This window comes from Nelumbo lutea, chromosome 5 (assembly GCF_056320005.1).
Source record: "Nelumbo lutea isolate HS-2025 chromosome 5, American lotus-T2T, whole genome shotgun sequence".
Taxonomy (NCBI): Eukaryota; Viridiplantae; Streptophyta; class Magnoliopsida; order Proteales; family Nelumbonaceae; genus Nelumbo; species Nelumbo lutea.
The window spans coordinates 21787257-21807653 of record NC_142688.1 but is presented as its reverse complement, the minus strand read 5'-3'; the positions used below and the strand labels follow the sequence as shown (position 1 = coordinate 21807653).

The 20397-nt window shown below is 36.1% G+C and overlaps 1 protein-coding gene across 2 annotated transcripts; it reads left to right on the top strand.

Annotated features, from left to right (window-relative positions):
- The first annotated feature begins 2596 nt into the window (after nucleotides 1–2596).
- Nucleotides 2597–20397, top strand: CHB3 (DNA-binding family protein). Of its 2 annotated transcripts, none has more exons than XM_088946245.1 (7): nucleotides 2597–3594; nucleotides 3814–4340; nucleotides 17724–18371; nucleotides 18481–18647; nucleotides 18734–19314; nucleotides 19503–19687; nucleotides 19828–20397. In XM_088946245.1, exons 1-7 carry the CDS (start codon nucleotides 3093–3095, stop codon nucleotides 20125–20127), a joined length of 2910 nt encoding a protein of 969 aa, XP_088802371.1. In that variant the 5' UTR covers nucleotides 2597–3092; the 3' UTR covers nucleotides 20128–20397. The 2 variants fall into 2 exon arrangements, with proteins under 2 accessions (XP_088802371.1, XP_088802370.1); XM_088946244.1 differs by having other exon boundaries at nucleotides 19768–20397.

Sequence of the window (20397 nt, the reverse complement as noted above, 5' to 3'; positions counted from 1 at the left end):
GAAAGGCAAGTAATAAAAGTAAAATCTGTTGGACATTCAAAAATGTACTAGAATTTTATCAGTATCAAAAAATATGAAGACGATTAACATGAGGGAATCTTGTTCCTATATCAACAATGAACATGTACATACAATAATCATAATTATTATACTTACTAATGTGAGGGTAACTGTGTAAATAAAATATAAATATATAAGTTAACATTGTATAATCAAATTTTAGTTTTATTACTTATACCAAAACTAATGCATGAATATGCTTTATATAGCATATATTTTACAAGAAAAATATGTATTAAATATTATAGGGGGAACATGGTTATGTTTTAAAAAATAAAAGCAATTTCCACAATAGTAAATACAATATGATTTTGTTGGCATGGCATTTATTTTTATTTCAAAAAACAAAATGAATCATGTTATCCAACATCCCCATGGTATACTTGGGATTAAATGTATTGTAATATATACTAATACGATGCTAATATGTAGAAGAAAATGAAAACACATGAAACTAAACTTACATTGGACCCAAATGCCCACCGATTTATAAAAGTCCAATAATTCATATGTATGCATGCCAACATTTCATAAAACATTCAAATTAAAATGTATGTAAATATATTATTTATTGGGGATGCACACCTAGAGAGATGATAGATTAAGGGTATGTTGGTTTAATTTGCAGGAATATGGCTCTGGAATTGGAATAAGAATGGTTCACCTCAATTCTAACTATTTGATTAGATGGAGTTAGAATCCCATTCCCATTCTTGGCGGAATGGCATTCCCTCGTTCGAGGGAAGGTTCATTCCTTCTCTATCCATCTCCATCCATTAGAAATGAGAATCTATTCAAGACAATATTGATTTTGATCCAGTTTCAGTTTGAACCAAAACAGGTAGGATGTAATTGGATCAGATTCAACAAAACCCAAATCCGTTTTGATGATTGAAAATCTACACTCGAATCCCATCAGACTCATGTTGGATACAGATTTAATTTGGCTCAACTTTGATCTTTTAAAATACAAAAAACAAGTTAATTACTTTTCAACTTTTATATATAATGAACTAATATAAATATAACATACTGAATTTATTATATTTAAATTCATATAATATAAATATATATAATATTGAGTATAATTATATAAAATTCTTATATTAAAGCCAAAAAATATGATAATATAATCGGACCATAAGAAATCAAATCCAAATTCAACCGGATTTAATAATTCGGCGTGGGTTCCAAAAATCAGATCTAACCGACCACCTAAACATATCATTTGAACATGAGATAATCGAATCAAATGTTGGATCAGGCCTTGGATTTTCTGGTATCATTGCCAGGCCTACAAACATGTGAGGGGTATAAACATTATGATTCTAATTCTTATCCTTAACCGAATGAACTCTAAATGAAATGTTCTAAAAATACCATATATACATGCATACACACGCACATACAAACTTTCATTCATAATTGAAATGGCCCGGCCTTCTTCCTTTCAAGTGATGGGTCGACTGGTATGACTGTTTGAGTCAACAACAATTTAAAAACATTGACATGTGATATTCAGTTTATAAATAAAACATCATGTTTTGACTTTAGAAAACCACTATTTGATGACATGTTTGAAATTCAAGGTTCGGCTATCGAGTTTGTGTTGATTTATGTGTTTTTTAGTTTGGTAAATATTAGGCATTTTTTATTTTTCTTGGCTCATGGACTCGTTAGTAAAAGACTACCAACAAGGCGACAAGCTAGTTAGCGCCCTTTAGGTACATGAGATTATAAATAAAGATACAATCCCAACTAATTAATGAGTTGATGACTAGATGACTAGATGGGATGTTGGCTAATGAACTATTTATTTATTTTTTCTCTAAAAGTATCCATTTTACCCGTATGCCTATCAATTCAAATTGAAAAGAGTAAAGTAATCTTACTATGTAAATTCATCAGCTAGAGTGAAGTCAAGACGGGTAAATCTAACATTTTGAATTACACAAAAATATGCCATAACATGCCCTAAATTTGGTTATGCTGGGTCGGGTTTTGCCTATTTATCAAAAAAAAAAAAAAAAAAGGTTCAAGCTCAAGCCCAACCCGACCATCAAGCCTTTATCCTAAGTCCATGCTTGACCAAATAAAGCCTGAATCTTGAGCTTGAAACCCAATTTTTACATTAAAAGCCCTATTTACAATGTAATTTAATAAATTAATATTATATTAATTTGATAATAATTTAATAAATTAATAAACTAATTTTTATTTTCTGAATTATAATTTGGTATTTATTAATAATTTAATAAACTAATATATTATATGTTTTTTATTATATTTAATAGCATAGAGCCGGGTTTATTTGAGAAAGATTGAACTTGTGGGCCTGAAGTTTTGTCCAATCTTAAAAAATAATGAACTAGAATAGACTAGCCATAGAGCTACCCCACCCATGAATTGGTCTACCTACAATTAGTAAAGGTAATTTAGTAAATTCTAAATATCCACCACCGTAACAATGACCAAAGGGAGGTAACTGCAGGATTTTTCAAAATTACAAAATTACAGGAGAGGCTTTTATTAAAGTGAAATGTTAGGGGAAATTTTGATGTTATCATAAGCCTTACGGATGTCTTATGATTATTAGAAGCCTTATAGGAGGTTTTTATATTTTACCTTTAATCTGAAGGGCGGGTAGGGAAATTAACCAGGTTACCAGGGAGAATTTTAATAACATCTTTAATAAGTGGAGCGTTGTAGTAATTGTGCAAGGGAGTTTCGCATCTGATTATGAATTCTGATCGGTTCGTATAACTCTCAATTTCGATGTTCTAGGTCAAGATCAGAAGTTGCACATGTGAGAATCCAGGAATTCCAGAGTATTATCCTGGATGATCAGCGTAAGGAAATAGAAACTAACACATATTTCTCTTGTTTTTAGGCGAATTGAGAGAGAGGGAGAGAGAGGAGAGAGAGAGAGAGAGGTGCGCTGCGCGAAACTGCGAGTAGATGGATGAAAAAGGTTGTAGCTGAAGAAATGGGGTGTTTCTTTAAGGAAGAAGATCGTAATTCCCCTTGAAGTAATGGAGGAGAAAATTCGCGAGGGAGGAGCACCAGCAGCAAATGCATCCACCACCACCTCCAGCATCACGGCATCAACTAAAACACCAGAAGTGGTGGCCGTAGAACAAGCCCCTAGAAGAAGGGCAGGTGCCCCGAAAAGAAAAGCCAACAGCCTCAACACATCCGGCCTCTCATCTACGCCTTCGAAGCGTTTAGCCAAGGAGAAACCCTTCGTTCCCCTTCCTCCAATCCACAACGGCCCCTGCACCCGTGCGCGGCAAACTCCAAACAAGCTCGCCGCCGCCGCCGCCGCCGCTTCTGCTGCAACTACTGCCATTCCAGAGAAACTCACAGAGGATGTACCACTTGCCCCATCGTCTGCAGCTGGAGAAGTAGTTGCTCCTGCAGAAGAATCGAATGCGCCCAACGAATCCTGGCAGGCGTTAGAGCCGCTCCTCGATGCCGAGTTGGAAGCTGTCAAATCCCGCGATGCTAATGCTCATGTCATTCCCACGCATGCGGGTGAGTTGCAAAGCCTTAGATCAAGCCATTCCCCTCTCATTAACTCGATCGGTAAAACAAGTTCTGAATTTAGGTTTTCGTTTCGAGAACCCGGAAACCATCTAAAATCCAGCTTTTCTAACATTGATTTTAGTTGAAAGTATATTTTTGCTTTATGGTTAGAGTCATAAAGCAGCTTATTTTCGTTGTTATTAATTATTCTTTTCTCTTCATTCATAGCTTGGTTTTCATGGAACAAAATTCATCCTCTTGAGGAGCGTGCCATGGCTTCTTTCTTCAATGGGAAGTCTGAGAAGCGGACACCTGATATATACATGGAAATACGAAATTGGATAATGAAGAAATTTCACACAGACCCGAAGACACATGTTGAATTGAAAGATCTATCGGACCTTTCTGTGGGAGAGTTGGATGCAAGGCAAGAAGTCCTGGAATTCTTGGATCATTGGGGCTTGATTAATTTTCATCCATTCCCGCCAACAGATTCTGTTATGGCCAATGTCGAGGCAGATGGAGCTGTGAAGACAGCTTCTTTGATTGAGAAACTGTATCGGTTTGAAACAGTTCAGTTCTGTCCACCAGTCGGTCCTAGGACAGATTTGTCCACACCATCCATGCCACCTCGGTTCTTTCCAGAGTCTGCCATTGCTGATGACCTAGTGACGCCAGAGGGGCCTGCAGTAGATTACCATTGCAACTCTTGCTCGGCTGATTGCTCTCGCAAGCGTTACCATTGCCAAAAGCAGGTTGGCTTATTTCCTGATAATTGATGTTTCTGTACTCGAAATGCAAATTATAGATATAAAATATCAACCTTAAACTGGATAAAAGAAATACCACCATTATGTTAGCTGGAGATATTTACCAAAAAAGTCATCAGGAGATATGAATGTAGTAATGAACACCACGTACACAAGGTGCACATAAGATATATAAACCAAAGTTTCTGGTATTTATATGTTCTAATTACTTGGCCCTGCTCTTATGGATGGACTCCTAAAATTCCAAGAATGATAATTCCTATTAGTTATGCACCTTATGTCTGATTGTGTAGTTTTTTCATTGCTGCTTTATTCTCTGCATTTTTTAATGCTTGGATAGTGGACTAATATATTAACAGTTCTTTTCCTTTGTTTTTTTGTTATATATATATATATTTTTGTCAGCATATTAGGCTTCTATATGCACCGTATTGCAAATGGTGTGCCCCTAGAGGTTAGAACAGCATCTTGTCAATTCTGGGGCCTTTTAGCCTTCTAATGATGGAGGATGGGTTGACCTCATTTCATTGTGGTTTTTAAGTCTCTTCTTTCCAAAAAAATTGTAGTTTTAAAACCATAGCCTCATATACACTCTAAATCTCTCTCTTAATAAGCTTGTTTTTGTGTGTTTAATACAGAATGGTTTTGGTTTAATAAGAAGACACTTTGATGTGGGAAAAAAAGGAATGTTGAAATATATGAATGGATTATTCCATGGAGTTCTCAAGATATGTCCCTTTAAATCCAAGTTTGCCAAGATTCTAGAAATTAAAATCGTAGAACTGTCTTGGGTCATTCAAAAGTCAACAGTCCAAGGCTTGGCCGTGATGCAAGTTTTAGTCATAGTTTTCAAGATGCTGAGGCAAGGCTAGGCGATGGGAGGCACCTTGTCGCCTAGTCACCTAGGCAATGGGATTTTTTTTTGGAATAAAAATCATGAATTTTATAGTAACTCCCTAGGTTCCATAGCAAGCAGCAACTATCTTTCATTATTATTGTCTATAATCTTTATGACAATGTATAAACTTCATTTAAAACATATGAAATCAACATATTCATGAAAAAAATTGAAGAATGAAAAGAAATTTCAAAAAATAGATGGCTTGAGCCTCTATTTTTGTCCTAGGAAAAGAAGGAGAAGAAAATCAATATGTGTTTGGAAAAAAATTTGAGTTCTTCCATGTTTATTGGTTCAGGTTTTGAAGTCTATAAGGGTTCAAAATAGTATACATCTTCATTGAACCCTAACAAATAAGAAAAATAGTAAAAAGAACTTAGTATTTTAACTCAAACTGAATAATTTATTTTAATAATGTCTGCTTTATTATTATAATCCCAAAAAATTAAGAATAGAAGAGTATCCAACAGCACTGTGTAAAAAATATCTTGGCGATTAAGTGAGGTGACCCTCCATGAGTACCTTATTGTCTAGGCATCACTTTACATGTTAAGCTGCCTTCGCATTACCTGATTGTCATAGCTAGGTATATATCCTAGAAGTAGTCTCTATTTTATATGACAGTGGATTGTTCTTGTATCATTTGGTATAGCAATAGCAGTCATGCCTTTGCTGGGTTATTTTGTTTTTCATTTGATTGATAGCAGCATATTTGCATTTTATTGGATGGTTGCAAGAAATTATTGTGACTATGTGAGCTCATGAAAACCATATCACCCAGGCATGCACTTACTGGGTTATTTGGTTTATCGACTTTATTCTTTGACCTATATCATGTTTGGGTTTTTTTAGAGGCCACAAGAAAGTTTTATGGTTTTGTGAACTTGTCGCTCCACGTGTTAGGTTACCTTTGCATTTCTCGATATTCCTAGTAAGGTACTGGATCCTAGAGGTAGTCTTCATTTTATCATATGATAGTGGGTACTTCATGTATCATTTGATACAATTCTAGCCATCCCTAGGCCCTTTTTCCCCTGGTCCTTCTTTTAGGGTCTGTTTGATTGCTGAGAAAATTGGACTGAGAAAGGATGGGATGAGAAATGTTGGGATGAGAAATGGAAAATTTATTTTGATGTGTTTGTTTGCTGAGAAATTTTTTGTGAGAAAATCCACTTTCTAGTGTTTGTTTGTTGAGAAAATTTTTCTCAACTAAAAAAATGCATGTAATTTACTTTTATGACAACTTGCACCCCCCAAATGTATGACACATATGATTGAACTTGCCACGTGGCATGATAGTGTTATTAAACTTGCTCATTCAAAAATTTTACTTAAAAAGAGTAAGAAATGCTTAATTATTTGGACCTTCTCATTCATCATAGAATTTGTTCATAGGTCTACTCAATGTACTCATCCATAAAAAACCTGTGTATGCATTCATAAAAGAAACTACTAGGAACTAAAATTGCTCTATTATTTTCTGTTGGTACATAAAAGAAGTTGCATTCAATAACATATTTCATTCAAAAAGTCATACATAATAAATCATTTGAATTTGTCTTTAACATGTAATTAGTTCATCAATGCTAATAGTTCAATCTATTCATTCCATGTAGTCATAATCATCCATATACCAATAAATCCATTTGTGGTAAAATATAACCATTCATTCCACCTAATACAAGTAGATTGACCATCACAAAAAAAAAGGGACAACAATCAAATTGCCAATGCATCCTCGAAAAATATACAAAATGGACGCAAAGGCTCAACCATCAAAACAAGTTTTTGTCATATATAATTAGTACCTAATTTGTTAATAAATGTGTGTTATAATAGTTTAAGTCTTTTATCCATTCCTTCAATATGGAGGCCCTAACTTCACTTGAAGCCATGCCTTCCTCAAATTTGGTTTCACTCCGTAAAATGTCATAACTCAACTTTCAGACTCAATTAAGAAGTCATATGCTTTCATAAAAAATACCACCGAACATCTTTCTAGGCTCATAACATCGGCCTACACCTTTTCCTTGCTAAATAAACCAAATCCTCTCTCAACTGCAGATGCAAGTTTCCCGAGATGTGTAGCAATGTCTTGCACTTGTTCAACAACAATTGCAGCATATGACTTCCGTTTTTCTAAAACTCTTCATTCTGCAAAACTACTTCCCTCCACTGGCTTTGCTTGAAGGTTAGGATCTCCATAATTCTCAGCCTCATCAATGTCATCAAACACATGCTCAACATTCGGTGTTGCACTAGTGGCAGTTGCAGAAATTGCATCTTGCTTATTTAGCTCATTGACTGTAAAGGCACAATTTCCAGTCACTTGATCATTTCCACATACCAATGCCAATTGGTCATAGTTTGGAATGCTTTTTCGTCTAAACTGCTTTGCCTCTGGATGTGCCTGCTCATTTACCATGGGAGTTCCATAATAAGTCACATTTCGTACTAATAAGTCATATTTCATATAATTTGTAAACAAAGTGTTTAAAGTATAAGTGTTGTTAATCTATTTTACCTCAATATATGTAGCCCAAACATCAGGTGTTGTATCTATTGTCTTGGTTGAATCATTCCACGCAAAGCCACTTTGATTTAAAAGGTTTTTTAATATTACAAAATTCCGTTTGATTGCTTTCAGCCTATTTCGCATGTGTCCTTGAGCACATTCAACTGAAAACTTGGTGCTAATAGCACGTGCCGCTGCAGTGTAAGCCGGTGATTTGAAACTTTTGTCAACCTTGTTTCCAAGGTTGACCTGTTCAGCAAGTGTGGCAATGAGTAAATTATCCATGTTCTGTGTCCAATTCATTTTTGTTTTTCCAGTCTTGTTTTCAGGCTGAGAGCTAGAAGAGTCCATTTCTGTTTCATGCCAATCAAATGAACAATGCAAATCAACAATATATATCTATAACACCAATTAATACAAGGTATTTTTGTATAAATAGCAATAGGCAATTAATAAAATCAAACATCATAATCAGCTAAAGAAGTGAGTGCACACAGAAAAAAAGTTATACAACAAAAGTTATATTAGAAAGAAAGAGTTAAACAGCGGGAAGAAATTAATGTCGAGCCCTAGATCGATACAAGACATAATCAACCCACATTTGGGTAGCTATTTCTTCTCTGAGACGAATTCCTTCTCTTGATTGTTCATTTCTACTAGCTTGTTGAGATAGTTGGGAGATTTGTGTATTGTCTGCTCTATCATCATTTAAATCATCAATTCCTGCATCATCCTCAGTATCAACTGATTCTCGATTATACTGACGCATGATGAAATCATACGGATCCACACCCATGACATGGTTGTGTAAGATGCAGCATGCAGACACAATCTTCACCTGTGACTTAAAAGGGTAATGTTGCTGAGATATCAATATTGGAAAGCATTTATTCAATACCCCAAAAATCCGTTCAACGGCATTTCTAAGTGATGAGTGTCGAAGGTTGAACAGTTCTTTTGGGTTCTCAGGTTGATGTGCACCCCATTCCTTTAGATGGCATTGTGTGTTTCGATATGGTGTAATGAACCCCATTTTTAATGAAAATCTTGCGTCTACAAGATAATATTTACCTATTTAATTTAAAATAAAAAAAGTTAGAAAACACGTACATACTTACCTATTAAATAAAAATGTCTCTTGTGAGAGTTTATTACTACATTGAGGGACCTCTAATTTATGCTCTTTCCTCAGAGCATTGTTAAGCATGTGAGAATCCGATGCGGCACCCTCCCAACCAGGTAATACATATGTGAACAACAAATTGAAAGTGCATGCATCAAGGATGTTTTATGTGGGATAAGATTTACGACCTCGAAACCTAGCAACATCAGTAGAAGGGACTTTCACAGGGAGGTGTGATCCATCGATTGCCCCAACACAATCCTGTCAGTAGATTTAAGTTTTTTATTATTCATTTTTTTGGGTGTATATGCCATAAAGAAGAGTTATCACTTAATTACCTTGAAATATGGCAAAAAATCGTGTCGGTTTCTAATTTCTGGAGGTGTTTCAGTACTACTTGGTTGAATCAAGTACCTATCCTCCAAGCTCAATAAAGCATTCAATACGTTGTTGAAATGACGGATCACAGTCTCACCAGACCGACTGAAATGAAAACCCATTGTTCTATTCCTAACGTTGTGTGCCAATATGTGTAGGAAGCGTGCCACTTGTTCTTCTATCATGCACCTCATTGTATCATGTATTCTTCCTGTCTCGCGAATAATCTTGCATAGCCTTGCAAAGGCTGCTTTCCCCATTCTCAATTGGTTACAACAATCTATTTCTTTTTGTTCATATAATCTATCAAATAAATCCTTTTGTTCAAAATCCCGGTTCACAAATGGTTCCCTATCAATATAATCCACATATTCTTGCAACAATGAAAATGTAACTGCGACCGTAGCAGCTGCAGCCCCAACAATTGCATAAAGCAAATTTTGTTCCATCTATTCATAGAAAATAAATAAACAAACAAATAAATAAATAAATAAATTGGGGAATTCATTCTAGAATGCCTATATAATTTACATGCTGGAAAAGTAAATACTCTCTTTAATGACTCAAATACCAGTTAGGAAAACTAATGACTCAAAAAAAGCTTCAAAATTTTACAACAATAATCACACTACTCATCAATATATATTTAGAAAATCTTAGATCTGACATGTCAGCTCCTATATCACTTCCTTTCAGGAAAAAAAATTATATCTAAAAATAAACAATTATCAATATTTTTGGCATATGAAAGTATGAATATGAAGAGTACACCCTCAAACAAAGATTATAACTCCACTCCCTTCTTTCTAGTGTTCTAAAAGAAAGGAAATAATAAAACACACAAAAGTATAAGAAATACAAAATAATTTGTAGAAAACATTTGGACACATCTCTAATATCATATATTCACCATATAAAACAAAAACAAGTGTAACAAATAAGTAACTTTTATAGACAAAAATATAAAAAAATGTAGAAAATTTTAGAAACATATCATTTGCTATCATCATCATAAAAAATTGCCGCATGCAAAGCACATGAACACTTGCTAGTGCCCAAGAAAACAAAGGAAACCATGATTACTCACCAACAAAAAGACTATAATGCAGAAAAGATGAAAATGTGATACTGAATACTAATAACTTTAACAAACCATAACCACAGAAGCATTGGATAAAATAAGTTTAAGAATAAAATGATTAATATGTTCACCTAAAGACAATATAAGTTCACATCTTTATGACTTTATCCCACTAAGTATGGCTTGACCCAGACCACTTTCCAGGGTTGCCTTGGCTTTATAAAAGATGAATTCTTTTCCCTTTCTGCAAGACACTAAGAAAGTTACAGAACCTGCATCAGCTTCTTTATATATATTCTTTTTCCTTTTTCCTCTTTGAACAATGATGATTTTTCATTTTCTTGCTTTTTTTTTTTTTTTCCCGCATGCTGCTCTTTCAACTTTAATTTGTTTAACAGAAAATATAGTCAACATTAAGGATGTCAGTGGATTGGATTTTAATCCATTCCAATCCAACTCATTACTAGTAACCTCGGATGCAGATATCCATTATAGATTTAATAGATTGAAAGTAAAAAAAAAATATTTTTGTAGTTGGATTAGTTTAATTATATCCCAGTCCAGTGACTCCAATCCATTAAAAAACCAATCCAAATTCCCTTGCTCCGTCATATTTGGAATGAATGGTTTCCAACTAGATATCATGGCCAACGTGGTATATGTTATATCATGACTCCTGTTGGATATCATGGTAGTAATTGACAAGTAGTAATCACAGTTCATATGGACAATGTTTTTCTAGGAGACATACTTTGACAATCTTTTTTTTTTTTTTTTTAAAGGACATACTTTAACAGTATTTAATCATTAATTATTACCTAGTAGTTAATGTACAACCAATTTATAGATAATGGATTGGATTGTTTCAGGTATCAAATGGAACATGCTTGGCTTTTCTATATTCTCCGAGAAAAAAGAAGCTTACTAGCAGGCTGTGCGCTAACAAATAAAAACCATACTCATAAAAACAATAGGAAGGGACTAACAATAGTGTTATTGAATAGATAAACCATCTTCGTGAATGCTTATCTTCAACAACAGAAATAAAAGTGTAATTCGACAACACCAACTTCGATTGATGGTTACATTGACTATAATCACCTCTCTGTCATGGAATTCATTACTAGCTTGCTCGAAACTTTCCAGCAAAATAAAGAAAGAGAGACATAAACATTTTGAATGCAGAAATCTTACCTCAAATCACCACTGCGACGACTCTGACTGGAGGTTTATCTTCAAATCACTGTTTTATCTTATAGCCCCTTGTCTATCTTGATCGGCTACCACAAATTTACAAAACCTAATGTTAGAAGAAAGAGAAAACCCTATAGAAAATAATGATAAAACCCTACAACAACTAACCAATAAAATAATAGAGAGAAAAACAGAGAGAGCCTAACCTCTGTATCATCAAACTGAATAAAACCGTTAGAACAAAGTAAAGAGAATAGTAGGTGAATAGTAGAAGTTTGATGGAGGAAATGATTTCTGATCTTTTGGGTTCAAGTCAAACTCGAAGTGATTGAAACCTAGCTGAAATTGGAGTTGTGTGCCTTCACGTTCTACTCGAGGTTGAACAAGAACCATGGAACGAAAAACAACAAAAAAAGGGTAGAACAGGACCGCTAGAGAGAGGGATTCATGGATCTTGTGTTACCTTCCACAGAGATGGCCGGAGAAGCTACCGGAGATATGGCCGTTGGAACAACGGCTTCGAAGGGGAGACGAGCTCGTCGACTTCTTGCTCTGACAAACCCGATAGATTTTCTTAGCCTTTCCTTTTCTCACCGGGGTCGCACCAAAATGGTGTGATCCCGCTCACTAAATTTTGGGATCCCGCATCCCTCTAGTTTCTCATCCCAAAACACTGTTTACTAGTAAACAAACACAAGGAAGAGAGAATCATTTGGGAATATTCCTTTTTCTCATCTCTTTCTCAACAATCAAACAGACCCTTATTTCTAACTTCTAAGTTCCATTTTCTGTATCTGGTATATAATCAATTTGGTGTATCCAACATATACTGCTATCTAGAACCAATATTGCATCTGTCCATGTTTTGTTTTTGTCATCACTCCAATGTTTTAAATGTAGAGGTGCCAAGGCATGAGGCAATGCACTGGGATCTTCTAATGCATGAGACGTAAGCATCATTAGATCTTATTATTTGAAGAAAAATGAGCTAAAATGAGAAAGTAGAAGTTGTTTGTAGAAAAATGATTTTAATTTTATATAAGAATGTATAGATGAATAAAGTTGTTGTTGTTGTTTGGTCTAATGGTAAAATATCAGGCTGACAAGTGTGAGAATGTGGGTTCAAGTTTGATAACAGCCACTTTGTATAAAAAATGGCAAGGGTTAGGTTTGCATCCAGTCTACCCCTTCGAAGATCCTAGATAGTTGGGACCAACATTGATTAATGGCCTTCTTTTTAAATGTATAGGTGAATCATCACATGAACAAGGAATAAAAAGTGGTAAAAGTTTTCTTACAAATCCTTTTGAAAAGTTAGAAGACTTCTAATACAGATTTCTTTTTCATTGTTAACAAGATCAAAACATCTTATTAAAGAGAGGAGTTGTAAATACAAAAGATCTTCCACCATTAGACATAAGAGGAAGACCAAAAAAACAGAAATTACAACCACAGGCTGACCAAGTAAAAAACATTTTTTTTTTTTTTATGACTAAGTTGACTCCAAATCCCACTAGAGTATATCTTCCAACTCCCTTAGCAAGGGCATTCAGTAATGGATTCATTGATCTAGGAATCCATGAACAAGCTGTTTTTTTCTTTCGTTTTTTTATCAACCTTGAACAAGCTGTTTACTCTAGCAGCCAATGTTATTACCTTCCTTACATGGTTTCAGAGTGCCCAAGCCATTTGCAAGTGATCTTATTCACATTATAAGCACTGCGAGGTCTCCTACTAGTCTCAAACTTTATAACAAGAATAAAACCTCTGCCTCTATGGCACTTGCCTCTCTGATATTGCTAGAATAAATGCAATTGCATCTCCCTGATGGTTCCTGAAAGCTCCATTAGTGCTTGATGGTTCATGGTTACCTAAATAGTAGCCATCCAAATTGGATTGTTGCAGTTCCAATTCGTGCCCCAAGAAGCACCATATCATTTTAAAAGGAGAAGACAAGTGGGCCTGCATTTGAACTCATTAATGGCTTTCAAATATCTAGCTAGTTTGTTAGTGGACTTCTAACAGCTAATTTGTTAGTGAGTTTCCAACAACTAGTTTCATTAAATGCTCCAATTGCTAGTTTTTTCATTTAATGCTTTGCTCCAACAACTAGTTTTTGTTCTCTACATAAAGCTTTTTAATATCAAGTTAGAGGCAATCAAGTTTTTCCCTTTGTTTTGAGAAGCCTAGAGTTTTCTTTTGAGAGTTGAGAGAGTCATCTCTTGGGTGAGTGTAGTGCTTTAAAAGCGCAAGGCGAAGCACGTGCCTTTTTTTAAGCAAGGCGCAAAAAAAATGCTAAAAAATAAAAAAAAACCAAAAAAATTCAAAACAATGCAAAAAAATAAAAAAATATTAAACATAATATTAATAAAAAAATATAAGCTTTAAATTTTAAAATAAATGTTTTAAAAAACCTATTATCTAAAATTAAAATACATAAACATAACATGTAAAGCATATTCAAATGTGAATTTAAAAATAAAATCAAACATATAATACATTTTCAAGCATGTAAAACCCACAATCTCTATTTTTCCTCAATTGCATTACTTAAAGTAGCTAATGTGATGTAAAACATATTACATTCCTGATTCTACAAGCTGCTTTTGTGCCGTGCCCCCTGAGGCAAGCCCAAACAAGTCCATGTTAGGGTCTTAAAATTTTATTTCTCACACAAAAAATAATGACTTTATAATTTTAATTTCTTTTTAAGAAATATTTTAGTAGGATGAATGAATGAACAACATTACCAAAAAAGTGTCAAACTTTCAAAAGGCGCATGCCTGGGCTGAGGCGCAAGGTGCACTAGGCATGTGCCTTTTGAAAGGGCTGCGCCTACGACTTGGGCGAGGCGCCTACCCTAAAATGTGCCTCGCCTGTGCGCCCAGGCGCACCTTTTAAATCACTGGGTGAGTGAGTCCCCAACCTTGTTGCCTCTTTGCAGTCCATCTCATATTATTGAAATTCCATCCAATTTCCTTATTTTTTTCTATTTTTTCTATTTCTTTTGAGCAAATTTCTTATTCTTTCTTCATGCTGGAGCTGCATCAATTGGTATTAGAGCGAGTCGAGTTAGAGCTTGTAATTTCATTGCTCTACTCTCTTTCCTCGTCCAAAAATAGTGTTCAGTTATAGAAAATAGGTCAAATGACACCCCAACTTTGGCAGTGAATTTTTTATTAAATTGGGTTGTGCCATATATCATTAGAAAGCTCTTTGAGTCTATTTTCTAATGCAACAAATGGTTCTTCAACCGGAGTTCTCTACATAAAGTTATGAACAAAAGAAAATCGATGAAGCTGATTGCACATCCAAGTCTTTCAAAGAAGTGAGATGCCATGCCAAGATGCCAACCTAAGAATCAACATAATGCTCTAGTTCAAAATTCTCATCTTTGTAAAGAAATGAATGATCTCAAGAATGGTTACAAAAACCTATAATGCATGATGAAGGAGATGTTACGAAGGATTCCCAAATAAGTTCCTAAGAATAACTATATTACTCCAACCTTGTCTATGGGGAAAGCTTTGGAAGATTGCAATGACAATCTTATGTGACCTTTTTCATTAACAATGTCAAATGCAGAAGAGTACATTGACTGGGGTAGTTCTCCAGAGTTTGATGAAGAATTTATTACTTATGTGGAATCTTTTATTATTTGCAATCAATTTCAAAGTGATGGAGATAACGTTGACTGGGATTGTCCTCTAAAGTTTGATGAAGTCTATTAGCTATGAGGAATCTTCTATTGTTCATGATCAATTTCAAAGTGATGGAGATAATACTCATCAAGTAGGAGATTTTGACTATATCTTTTTCATGCAAGTGTATGAGGACCCTTATTGGCAGCCATTTTCTCAAAGGTTAAAATTGGTTGTTGAAGGAAGAATTGGGTTGTTTAAAGTACAAAAAACATGCATCAATAGTTAGGAGACATGATGGAGTAATTCCAATCCATATTGGAGGTTTACACCATCAAGTGACTGTCAAAGGATCAGTAACAAAGAAATGTAGTGAAGGCATGATAGTAAATCATTTTTTTGAAGTTGTTAAAACTCGAGGACGAGTTCTTTTCAAGAGGGGGAGATTGATACAGTCCAAGTTCAAGCCTAAGAAGCACCATATCATTTTAAAAGGAGAAGACAAGTGGGCTTACATTTGAACTCATAAATGGGTTTCCGTTATCCAACTAGTTTGTTAGTCTACTTCTAACAACTAGTTTGTTAGTGGGTTTCTAATGACTAGCTTTATTAAATGCTCCAACAACCGGTTTTTGTTTTTTGTATAAAACCTTGTAGTCTCAAGCTAGAAGCAATCAAGTTCTTCCCTTTGTTTTGAGAAGCCTAGATTTTTTTTTTTGAGAGTTCTGAGAGTCCTCTCTTGGGTGAGTGAGTCCCCAACCTTGTTGTCTCATTATACTCTATCCTCATATTAGTGAAGTTCCATCCAATTTCCTTCTTTTTTCTATTTCTCTTGAGCAAATTTCTTCTTCTTCTTTCTTCATACTTGAGCTACATCAGGTTTTAGTTGGCCATATAGTGGAGAAGTCCACTCCCCATGAATGTGGTGCTTTGCCTGAACAAAAGTTTCTACTTCATGCCATAGTCTAAGCATTGAATCAATGGGAATCCCCCAAATTCTTTCTTTTGGAGAAAAGGTAATGAAGTCAAAAAACTGAAATCGTAGCAGAGATACAAAAGAATCCCCTGATCTCCTATACAGTGATGAACTGCATAATCAAAGTAAAAGACTTTCCAAGTATACAAGAAATATTCTTAAAGAGTCAACTTTCAGATCATTTGTGTATCAACAGAAAAGCAATTTTGGAAAGATATGCCCCTGGGCCTGGGCTACTTGACAACCAACAACCAAGAGAAAAAACAGTTGCAACAATCATTCTTATCCCTTCATCTTTCTCAAGGAATCATTCAACTAAAAGCTTAACCTATCAGGTGAAGTCCCTGAATAGGTTTTTATTCTCTAACAGGCCCTTCACGTGAAAGCCCATTGGCTTGAAGCATGGGCAAGCACAAGCCCATCCATACCTTGTGCTGAAATTTAATTAATTATAATGAGGGCAACGAGGATCAAACACTAGACTACTCCAAGTAATCTTTCCCCTCCTGTTTAGTCCTGCAATGGAACTGCTTGACAGATCTAGGAACACCCAGCTGATTTTTAAAGACTTCAGAAAGAAAGACGAGTTCTTAACGCTGCTAAGGTAATAATTTAAAAAAGATGGTCCACCAACTCCAAGCTGTGGTTACAGAAACCAACATGTGGAATTTCTGATATTCTCTTGAGTACCTTAGGCAAGAACTTCCTCTAATACAGCAGTTCAGGCCATAAAAGAGACCCTAGAGGACACCAGTGTCCCAAATTGCACGGAAAATGGTTGCCTTCAATAGTTGTCAACTGCCTTGCAAAAGATTTAACAGAAAACTGACCTGATCTTTCCCACTTCCAAATGCTTTTGTCAGGCATTCTGGCATGCAGATGATGATTTTGAAGCTTCAACAGCAGGTTTGCTACCTTCAAAAGCTCCCAGCCATGAAAATTACCGTGAAACGTAGGGGTCCATAACTCCATACCATCTCATTACCCATCCTTTCATAGCTATGAAGCAAAATTATCTCATTTTCATCTGTCATAAAGATGTTTGGGAAGGGGAAGGGGATTGAGGAGCCTTAAGTCACACTATGTATCCAACCAAAGCCAAACTTTATCTTCTACATTTTACATGATTCCGGATAGAAAAGATTTAAAAAGATTTCTCCTAGTTGTATTACTTAGCTAGTGTGATTTTTTTTTGACAGATAAGTAGCTGGTGTGATGCCGACCATCTTGAGATCCTAATCCTAGGAGATTGGCCCTGCATCTTTGTAAAGGCTCTTGAGGCAAGCCAAAACAAGTCTATGCGGGGACTTGATGTAGCTCCTCCAAAAAGAATAGCAAAATGTATATTTAAAAAAGATGAGCTCCTTTTAAAAAGGGCTGTGCTAGGGTGCATGCTTTGAAATGCACCTCTCCTGTGCACCTAGGTTCACCTTTTAAAACACTGTTTGCATCTTGAATTCAGTATGATAAAAGAGTTTCAAAACATCTTACACTTTATTTTCATTCTCATTTCTCTTTAATACATAATCATTTCATGCTCTGACTATGTTTGTTTCATGCAGGCAGATTTCGACTTATGTCCTGACTGCTATAATAATGGTAAGTTTGATTCTGGTATGTCCACTGCTGATTTCATTCTCATGGAACCTGCTGAAGCTCCTGGTGTAAGTGGGGGAAGCTGGACAGATCAGGAGACCCTCCTCCTTCTTGAAGCCCTGGAGCTTTATGGAGAAAATTGGAATGAGATTGCTGAGCATGTTGCCACAAAAACTAAAGCCCAATGTATCTTGCATTTTGTTCAAATGCCAATTGAGGATACCTTTTTGGAAGGTAAAGATGAACATGATGCCAGTGTACAGGGCAACAATGATCCAGGTTTGACCAATAATGATTCATCTGCCTTAAAAGATGACCATGAAGCAACAGAGAGCAAAAGTGCAGCCAATGAAGAGCAGCCTATTTCTTCTCCAGTGGACACGTTGAAACCAAAAGATGAGGAGAACAAAGATATAGCAAATGAGGATAAACCCTTTTCTTCCCCAGCAGATGTGCCAAAGCCAAAAGATGCAAGTGATGTAAAGGTATCTGTGGAAGCGAGTGCTAATTGTGCAATAAATGCTCTGAAGGAAGCATTCCAGGCTGTTGGTTCTGTCCTAGGACCTGAAGGGTCACTTTCATTTGCTGAAGCAGGGAGTCCAGTCATGGCACTGGTATGTTGAATGCATCCCCATGCATCTCCTGGAATATAAGTTATGTGTTTGATGGACTTGTTTATGCATTTGATTTGGCTTTTAAACTTACTCTTCTTTCTCTTTGCAGGTAGCATTTTTAGCAGGTCTGGTGGAACCTGATGTTGCTGTGGCTTCAGCTCGAGGTTCACTGAAGGCAATATCTGAGGAGTCTCCTGGCATTCAGCTGGCTACAAGGCACTGCTTTCTTCTTGAAGACCCTATTGAGGACAAGAAGGAACCCCCTGTCCCTGAGTGGTGTGTGACTTGAAAATACATACCATTATGGTTTATTTTAATGGCAAATTGGATTGCTGGGTCTAACTACTCTTTTGGAACTGCAGTGCTCCCACAGAAACGGTTGATGTAGAGGCTCAGAAGGACCAGAACCAGAAAGAGGAACAGCAGATAAAAGAAAATTCCATGCCAGCACAAGGTGTTGATGCCTCAAAGGAGTGCATCAACAAGAAAATTGAGGATGCAGTTCCAAAAGAGGAAAATGTGGTTTCTTCTGGTACAAGTGCGAGGAAATCACTTGCTGCAAATGAATCAGGTGATGGAGGTATTCAGGAGGTGGTAGCACCCACTACTCAAGAGGAAGTCACATCTAGTACTAAGGAGGTTGAACCTTGTACCGAGGGCGAGGAGGGACTTGAACCCAGTAATGCAAAGGAATCGAGTGACCCCACTTTGCCTGGGCAGGATGTGTCAAACACTGTTACAGGATCAGATCATAAAGCTTTGCCAACAGAGGTTTCACCAAATTTGGTGAATGAATCAGGTGGTGCAGTGTCAGAAGGGATCACTCAAGGTAAAGAGGTGGGAAAGGTTGCAGAGATGGAATTGGATTCAGTTACTGCAGAAGAAAAAGAGCCTCAGCAACCAGTTTCAAATAATTCAATGGTTGAAACTGGAGCGAAGACAGGTTTGTAATATAGAGCTTAGGTAGTTTTGAAAGTTGATAAATTTACAAATTGCATATTTTGATATTTTTAGGAGCTTGGATGCTGCATAGAAGGCCTTGGCTATGTTTCAGCAAGCAGTATTTCTAATCATGTTTCTTCTTTATGCTTTCATCCATCTTATGATTTCTCACATGTGAAACTAATACAGAAGTGGTAGATGGTCAAGCTGAGAAGAATAGTAACTTGGCAGAATCCAAAAATGGCCATAATATAGATAAAATAAAGCGGGCTGCCATTACTGCTCTTTCAGCTGCGGTCGTGAAGGCGAAGATTCTTGCAAACCAGGAAGAAGACCAAATCCGGCAGCTTGCTATGTTGCTGGTTGAAAAGCAGGTATCCTTTTTTGCTCTCTCTCTCTGTGCATGCATGTGTATACTGTGTAGTCTTTACATTGGAGGTTCCTTCTACTGCAGTTGCATAAGCTGGAGACCAAGTTGTCTTTCTTTGCTGAGATGGAAAATGTGATAATGAAGGTTAGGGAACAAATGGACCGTTCAAGGCAGAGGCTTTACCATGAAAGGGCACAGATAATTGCAGCCCGACTTGGTTTACCTGCTTCCTCATCTAGACCAATACCGCCATCATTACCCAACAATAAAATTGCGATGGGCTATGCAAACTCAATGCCAAGGCCGCTGCCGAGCATGACTTCTTCAAAGCCACCAATTAGGAGAACGATGGTGACATCAGCTCCTCTGCTGTCAGGCTCATCTGTTCCCAGTACTGTCACAGGAAATTTAAGAAGTCCTCCAAATCAAGATAAAGTTTCGTAGGAACAAATTAATAATAGTCTTTAGTCAAGGACGTGCTATTGTAATTTTGTTCATTCTTATACGCCAGCTAAATGGGGTTACAATCTATTACCAAGTAAACACTATCTTGCTGAGAAACCATGTGGAAAATTTTAGATGGGGATTCTGATTCTAGAGTCTAGACCTGTACTTGTGGATTATATCTTGATGGCTATGATCCACCCTATGGTGGGTTGTATTTTAACCCAAATGATCTCCTTGGCTAGCAACAAAGTTGGTCTTTTAATTTCA